At 26.5% G+C, this 9006-nt stretch overlaps 1 protein-coding gene across 1 annotated transcript; it reads left to right on the top strand.

Moving 5' to 3' along the window:
• Positions 1-6091: 6091 nt before the first annotated feature.
• LOC110617873 (cold shock domain-containing protein 3) lies at positions 6092-7962 on the top strand. The gene is made up of 5 exons (XM_021760877.1): positions 6092-6143; positions 6921-7072; positions 7139-7195; positions 7289-7361; positions 7445-7962. The coding sequence occupies exons 1-5, from the start codon at positions 6092-6094 to the stop codon at positions 7960-7962; spliced, it is 852 nt and encodes a 283-aa protein (XP_021616569.1).
• The last annotated feature ends 1044 nt before the right edge of the window (positions 7963-9006 follow it).

Raw genomic sequence — 9006 nt, 5'->3', positions numbered from 1 at the left:
ATAAGTTCTAATACAGTAGTGGAAGTTCACTTGTTTGATTAATATGAAATTTTTGTTTTTTTATTTCTAGTTAAAGTATTTTGTTCTTAACATTAAGAAAGATATTTAATAGAGTTACTTAATTGATTGATAAAGTTGATAATCACCGTTGGTTATTATAACTTGATCAAACGCCCACTAAAACATTGAATCTTATTTAAAATTTTCAAATTTATTATTGATATAGAGTAATGAATTAGGCATCAAATATTTAAAGTAAAAAAATTTAACAAAATTATTGAGTTTAGATATATATAAGTCTCACATAAATATTTATATTCTAATTTGAGTAAATGTTCGATTAATATTAAGAAATTTTACACAAAATTAGTGAAAAATTAAAATTTTTCAGACAGCGGATGAATCATAGAATATAGCTAATTATGTCCTCCGTTGAAGAAGGAGACAAAAGAGGGGCCCATGCAAAGAAACCCACGTCGAGTAAGTGATGACAGTTTGAATATCATTTCACAAACGTCACTTCACTGTTTATATTTTTCACCTATTCTCCTCTCACTGTTTCTCAAACCTTGTAACATATCTATGTATATTTTATTTCTTTCTTTATCTGGGTTTGTTTGGAAGCCTGGAAAATAACGGGAGGGAAAGTAATTTAAGAAATAATTAGGAGACAATAACAAGAAAATGAAGTATTATATATATATATATTTTTTTTATTTTTTTATTTCTGTTTCATTTAATTATAACTAAAACAAAAGCAAAAGAAACTATTTCTTATTTATTTTCTTTTCCTAGAAAAAAATTTTACTACCGTTTCCAGGGACTGCAACACTGTAACTTGACAATAAAAGTTCCATATTTTACGAGAACTATTATATATACATGGCCCAGAAGAAAGATTCTTGGTATCTACAGAATCACAACTGATAAGATGTTTCACTGAAATCTGTGTCTCTGTGCTTAACTAACGTTGTGGCTAATTAAGCTAATTAATCTCTATGCAGCTAGCAGCTGCTGCCAGCATATTACTTCAATCAGCTATATAATTTTGAACCATTAGGGGTCATTTTCCTTTCAATAATTGATAATTTTCAAGTTCAAAGTCTAATCCTAACCTATTAATCTATAACGTGGTAGAACAAGAAGTGCAAATGCTTGGTCTACTGAGTTGGGTTGGCAAGTGAATAATCAATTTGGTGTTTGGGGTTGGGGAGGGAAAATAACAGGCGAAAAAGGGTTAAAAGAAGCAATGATTCAAACAGATGGAGTGCATCAAAGTTGATTGACTGGGCAATGAAGACGTTTGATTGGGGCCTGGGGATTGGTTGTTCCATTGCTTTTGCCTTTATTAGAGATAGGTTATGGCACCAAGTTAGGTGCAATGTTACATCTTTTCGAAATGTCAAATCTCAGGGTCCTTTCTATTTCTTTTTTGTCTGCTCCCTCAGATTTAATCAATCAAACCCCTTCATTTTTTATTGCCAGATTTAGCAGTGGCTTTTGCTTCTGCCTTCATCTCCCTTCCCCTCCATTTTCCTTGTGTTTCTTTCCCATGGCATTTCGTGATTGATTTATTAGATGCATCGGTTTCACATCATTTCATTTGATTTCTTTGCATCAATGTCCCTTTTTTCCAATAAAAAAAAAAAAAAAAAAAACTCATACATCTTTCAATATAAACTTAGCAACATAAATTCTTGAAATACATAGGCTGAATTATTCATGATACATCAAATCAATATTGAAATAGATTCAGTTAAGTTTATATATTTTTATTTAAGAATAGAATAAAATAAAATATTTTTTTATATTTTTATTAAAAGTTAAATAAATTATTATCTAATATAATATTATTTTTAATAATAAAATAGTATTTTAATTAAATTTTATTTTTATAATATAAAAATTATTTACTATTTTTATATATTTTTAATTCATTTAAAATATTGATGTTTTAAATTATAAAAAAATAATATTTTATTGTTTAATAATATTATATTATGTTAAGATTTATTTAATTTTTAACAAACTTATAAGGATTTAATTAATTAAAAAAAATGAATTGAATTTATTTAATTTTTAAATAAAAGTATGGAGATTTATTTACATTTATTTTTATAATTTATTAAAAAATTTAAGACTAATCACTAACATCATACTATCATTAACAAGTTTATATTTTCATGAAAGTTACACTTAAATTTAATTAATTACATTTAAAATCTTTTTATTAATAAATTATCATAACACTATTAATTTTATAGATCATTGTATATAAACAGTACACCAAGAGTATACAATAATTTGCCTCTCACTTAGGCATGTAACCCATCAGCATGCAAATGTAGTGATAATGAGCGAGAAGTCTCAATTAGACCGATCAATATTCGATTTAAATTGAAAAAATGGATCGAATTGAATCAATTTAATTTTTTAATTTAATTTTTTATTCATTGAATTTTTAATTTTAAAATTTTCAATTATTTTAATTTAATTAAAAAAAATTTAAAAATCAAACTCATCAATAATAATAGTATATTATTTTTAATATTATAAAGAGATTAGATTACAATTAATTTTAAAATATTTAAATTAAATTTTAAAATATTAAAAAAATAAAAAAATTCAACCTATCAAATCTAACTGAATTAAATTAGTCTGATTCAAATTGATTTTTGTTCAAAATTAATTCGATTTGATTTTCACAAATACTAAAATTTTAATTTTTAATTTATTCAGTTCGATTTTAAACTAAAACCGAGCGAATATTCACCCCTAATTTCAACATTGTCCTTTAGATATGATTGTATACAAGTAACATGATAATAAGACGAGCGATAAATCTATAAAATTTGAATACGATTACCTAAAATATATATGTTTTATTACTCTATTTATTTTAGAATATTTATTTATCTTTTTTTAATTGTTCTAAATTATTATTTACTTTTTCCCTTTTACACCACAAATATATGTTATAAATTATTGCTAAGATTTAAATAGAATTTGAGAATTTATTGTTAAGATTTAAATAGAATTTGCGAATTTATTAACAGGTCAAGAAGTCTTAGCTAAGTAAATGGGAGTAACTTCATCAAAAGGTCAAAGAGGAAACACTTTATGGGAATAAAGGTAGATGCAATTCTAAGCAGCATGGTGCCGGTGGATTTAAAAAGAATGAGGACGAGATAAGAGGTCGTCAAAGCGAAGGAACCACTGGCGGAGGAGGAGGCTTTAATAGAAGTCATGTCAAAAAGTTTTAAGGGCAGTGCTTTAATTGTAAGAAGAAGGGACATATGGCGAGAGATTAAAAGTTGAAGAGAAAGGTTGTGGAGAGTAATGCTGTTACATTTACCGTCGAGGATGAGTGGGATGCTGAGGCATTTTTTGCTGCAAAAGAAAAGAAAAGGACGTAGATTATAGTATTCCACATTGATTATTTACAGAAAACTTGGTGGATATATAAGTAATTAATAAAAACTATTAAGATTAAAAAATAAATTTAAAAGTTATTTGAATCAGTTTGGCGCAACTATTATAATTGGTATCAGAGCTATCCGTATGAGACGAGGTAGATCCGCCCGACGCAGTAATTGTACCGAGTCAATCAATTTGAATTAATCATTTTGGGCTAAGTAGAAAATGGATTGATCAATTTGTCACAAGCTATTACAATAGATTCAAGAATGGATTGTATTATTTCTGTTACTAAATTATAAATAAAAAGGCAAGATATATCCGTTACTAAATTGAAAAGAAAAGATAAGATTTTAAAAAAATAAAAAATCAATTTTTCGTTCAAAAAATAATAATAGATTAAATCTGTTATTAAATTGCATTCCATTATTAAATCTGTTACTATTTTATTTATTTAGTAACTGATTTAGCAACGTAGTAACTGATATCTCAGGATTATAAAAATTAGTAATGGATTTAATAATGAATTATACCCTTACTAAATTGAAAAGAAAACGTAGAGTTTAAAAAATTAAAAAAGTTGATTTTTCATAAAAAGTAATAACAGATTAAATTCGTTATTAAATTTGTTACTAATTTAATAATAGATTGTATTCTATTATTAAACTTATTATTATTTTATTCATTGTAATTTATTTATATAGTAATTAATTTAACAATAAATATAGTAACTGATTGAAATGTGTTATTAATTTTTAGTTAATTTAATAAAAGATTAATAATGGATATATCAAAATTGATTATTAAATTTGCAAATAATTTTATTAAATAATAGATCTAGTAATAAATTTGCTAATTCATTACTAATTATAAAAATTAATAACATAATATAAAATTTATTGATAGATTTAAATGGATTTTAATAGTATCATATTAGATATTGATGATGAACATAGGGTGCTAGAGAAAGAAAATGGCAAAGACTTTTATAATCAGGTCAAGCATCCACGACACCAAATCTCAAAAAGGAGAGCCTCCAGAGACTAATAATCACTTGTGAGAAAGAAGAGGACTTATGGCTACCATATGACCGAGAATTTCTTTTGGAAAATTAATACCATTGAAACTCAACAAAATGAGGACTTTCATATATGTAAAAATCATAAACAACAAAAGAAAAAAAAACATCGGCAGTTGTTGCCACCACAAACCGTAAAAAACTAGTATTTACACTTCCATCCGCGGGAGTGGCCACTCCACAACTAGGCGAAGAGAGATTAAAAGAAATCTCTAAATTGAGTCAAAATACCAACCGAAACCCGAAGACAAAGAGGCTTTAAAAACAAAAATTTCATGGTCTAGCTCAAAGTTGACTCTTAATTTTCAAATATTTTTTGCCCTGAAATTATTTTTCTGATCGATTAAATAAAAACTTAAGTTATTTTTTAAAGAAAATAATTTTCCCCTTTCACAAGAAAAACTCATTTTTTAAATTTTAATAATTTTATTAACACCATTATATATATAAATTTATAAATTTATTAGTATCATGCATTTTTTAAATTACAAGCAAACAAAAAAAATAAGTTATTTAAATTACAAGCAAATTACAACCATTATATAAAAATTATTTTCTACATTTTATTTATTTATTTTATAAAAAATATTTTTTTATGATGTCTGAAAGTAATCAATAAAATTGATTTAATGAAAAGAACAATCTACATCATTCTTAAGGAAACTAACTTATTTATTTCAAAAAAAAAAAAGAAAAAAGTCAATTTTCAGAGTTCAAATCTTATCAACAACACTATATATTAATCAATTAATATCCTTTTTTCTAACATTACAATCAAACTATGCAAGATAAAGATAAGTTATTTTCTTCAATAATATTTTTTATAGAAAATATTTATAAAAAATTCAAAAATTTTCCACAAATAAAAAAATCTCCTTTTATAAAATAATTCTAGGAAGAGTTTTAACTTTAAGATCTCCTTTTATCAGAATAGATTTGGTATTCTAAAAAGAAGAAAATGAAAAGAGATTGAATCACAGAATAAGCATTCCTTTTTGCATGCCATAGAAATAACTTTCACATGAACCTCAAGTAGCAAGCATGAACTCATGCAAATAAAATTATTATTTTGTAGTGTAGAAAATTTTATTTATTAGTTGCTTAATTTTAAAAAATATATTAAGATGTTTCTGAAATTTTAAAAATTTATTAATTAGTCATTTATTAATATAGTAAAAAATATTAACAATTGAAGAGACTAATTAGTTTATATTTTTATAAAATTAAAAAATCAAATAATGAATTTTTATATATTGTAGAAATTAAATAGTTTATATTTAATATCTAGAATTAATGAATGATTAATTAGTAGATTTTTTTAATATTTAAGACATGTTTTAATGTGTTTTTAATATTTAATTACCCATAAAGGGAGATAGCATTGGACATATGTCAATTCATCTTCCAATAAATAATAGCTCTATTAAAAGATAGTGTCATTAATGAAAGAAATCAAAAACCAGATTCCTTTCCAGAAAAGGAAAACAAATCATCAAATCTCTTGAATTACATGAACAGCAGCCACACTACAAAAGCATACGGAATTCTTTTTCATTGATATTCCTCTGAAGCTATATCTTTCATCCATGCCCTACAATGGAAAATTTTGGTGGTTGGATGGGTGGTTCAGCTACTCTTCACAAGCAGAGTACTTCAGCTAAAATTTCCAAACTTGCATTTTCTTCTTATCAGCTTTACATTTCTAGGACTGTGATTATCTTTTCTTTTTTTGCTTTTTTCATACATAGTTTTAAGTATTTTTTAGATTGTGTGTATATTCATACAGTTTATATAAAAATTATGTACACTGACCGATAGAATATTATTAATTTAAATTTAAATGTGAGATCGACCTATCATAAGTTTAAAAATATATCATTTATTTATTGGCCGGTGTATACACTTGGATACATAAGACAGAGTATAGGAGACATTTGAATTTTACTATGAATGAATGCATTTTGTTCTCATGTTTTTTGCATTCCTGCTTCATTTTACAGAGATAAAAAGGTTATGTTACCTCTTTCATGATGGGGTACTTTAAACCAAAACACTAATCGATTTCTTACCATGAGCATCTTAGCAGGTAAATTCTAATTTATGCTACAAAGAAAAGAGAGAGGGAAGAAAAAACCAAACAATCCAATTTGGAAATTTGTGATAATACCTTCTCTTTCCTTATTTCTATGGCGATCATAAGATTTCTACTGTAGTTTAATTTTGTCATAATATTTATATTTGCATGGATGTCTCATTTTTCATCACTCCTATAATTAATAAACTTACCTTTAACACTTCTTACACTATTTTTTATTTGGACCCATAAACCATTGGTGCTTCAGCAGGAGAAATCTGCAAGTAATCTGATGATTTCACCATTTTCCAGCACTCTGATTTCTTTATCTTTTCTTGCATTATTATGCAGAAAGCATAAAATTTGATGCGAGTCAATATGAGTTGTTTGGGGAAAATGTGGAGTACGAGATAGGAGGACTCGAAGAAGCCATGGATAATGCTCAAACTGATCATGAGAAGGCTGAAGATCATCAAGATTGCCAATCATCTGGAAAATACAAGGTTAGAATTTGTGCATTAAATGGTGAAGCTTGAACATTTTCTTACCTAATTTGCATTCAAACACAGGGTAAATATGCTGCATTCTCATCTAGTATTAACGATCTTGCAACTTCTTTCACAAGGGTAAGCAAAGATTTCTTAGAAAAATCATTCTTTTTCAATCAAATTTTGCAAATTGCGGTCACTATTGGCTGAGCTTTTGCTGCTGTCTTTCAGTTGAACGGGGTCAGTGAACCAAGAAGAGATGAGAGGAGAGTTTCTTCTTCTTCTTCTTCTTCCATGGAAATGAGTGAGTAGAAACTGAACTACAGTGTACAGTAATTATTAATTTTCTCTGGTGCACCACTGTTATATAATCTTGGTGGTAATCAGGAGGATTCAGAGACAATAGAAGAAGGAGAGGAACTGTGAAATGGTACAGCAATCAAAGAGGGTATGGATTTATAACACCAAAAGGTAGCGGGGCAGATGTGTTTGTGCATTACTCATCTCTGAAATCTGATGGCTGCATACACCTATGGCCTGGCACATCAGTGGAGTATGAAAGTGTTGTGGGTGTTTCTGATGCCAAAATGCAAGCAATTAATGTGACTGCTCCTGGAGGAAAATTGCTTCAAGACAGCAGAAAAGTAGGAGTTGGTGAGGCAACCGCCGCCACCAGCAGCAGCAGCAGCAGCAGTGGTGTTGGTGTTGGTCCTTGTTTCAATTGTGGGGAATGGGGTCACATAGCCAAGAATTGCTGCATTGTTGCACAAAGTCATCAAGGTGGAAATGGATGGGTAGCTGATCAATTGTTGCACACACCAGGGGAATCTGGAGGAGGATGGTTTGGCTTTGCTTGGTGTTGTTGTTGTGGCAAATTAGGTCATCTTGCAAGTGATTGTCCTTGAATGATCTGCAAGGACTAGCTACTTCAACTTGGTTAGCTTTCAGTAGTTTGAAATTACCATGGCAGGATGGTCTTGTTAATTAATACTTAATTTTCACTTGATATATATCCTATGGGCCCTTAGCTATTGAAGTTCTTGTTTTCTCTTGTAGGATTGGCTCTTTTCCTTGTACGACTAACTGTTTGGCCCATCCTCTAATCTTTGTTTTTTCTTTTTAATTTAAATACTTGTACTAAATTCAAAATAAAAAAAAATTGAATTACACATAAAATATCAAAATTTTATATTTAATTACTATTATAGTAAAAAAATTTAATTTTGAATGGCAAAACTTAAATTTTTAATTTATTGCGATTATATATATCTCTAAAATAATTTGTCTAATTAAATATAAAAATTTAAAAAAATTTTTAATTATGTTATACTATGTGTTATTTCTTTATATTTATAAATATTAGTTAAATATAAGTAAACAATCATTTAGTTCTAATTACATATATACTCTAAAAACAATTGATACTTATTGTTCTAATTTCTAATTTAAATTTTAAAATTTCTAATTTAAACTCATTAGATTTAGATATTCATATCAAAATGGAGATTTTATATTTGAAATTAAAAATTAAAATAATAAGAGTTAAGTATTTTTTAGATATGATTAATTAAAATTATTACATATTTAACTACCATAAGTAATATATATATATATTTAGATAAAATTATTTGGAGCACTGAGTATAATTATAAAAAAATAAAAAGATTGATTTTAATATTAAAAATTTTTAAATTTTAAATTTTTATATTCATTTAGATAAATTATCTTAAAAATTATATACACTAATAAAAAATTTAAAAATTACAGTTTTATTATTTAAAATTAAAAGTTTTGAATAGTATAGAATTTTGATTTTTTTACGTTGCGATAAGCTAAATAAAAATTAAAAAAAAAATAAATAAATTTTATATCAAGTCTAAAAGGTAGGTGGGCCTGTGGGGAAGGGCTTATGAGCAACAAAACTCTTTTGGGATTGTCTGTGTATTGGT

The sequence above is a fragment of the Manihot esculenta genome, chromosome 6 (assembly GCF_001659605.2).
Source record: "Manihot esculenta cultivar AM560-2 chromosome 6, M.esculenta_v8, whole genome shotgun sequence".
Taxonomy (NCBI): Eukaryota; Viridiplantae; Streptophyta; class Magnoliopsida; order Malpighiales; family Euphorbiaceae; genus Manihot; species Manihot esculenta.
The sequence above is the reverse complement of the archived record's forward strand: the minus strand, read 5'-3'. Positions and strand labels throughout refer to the sequence as shown.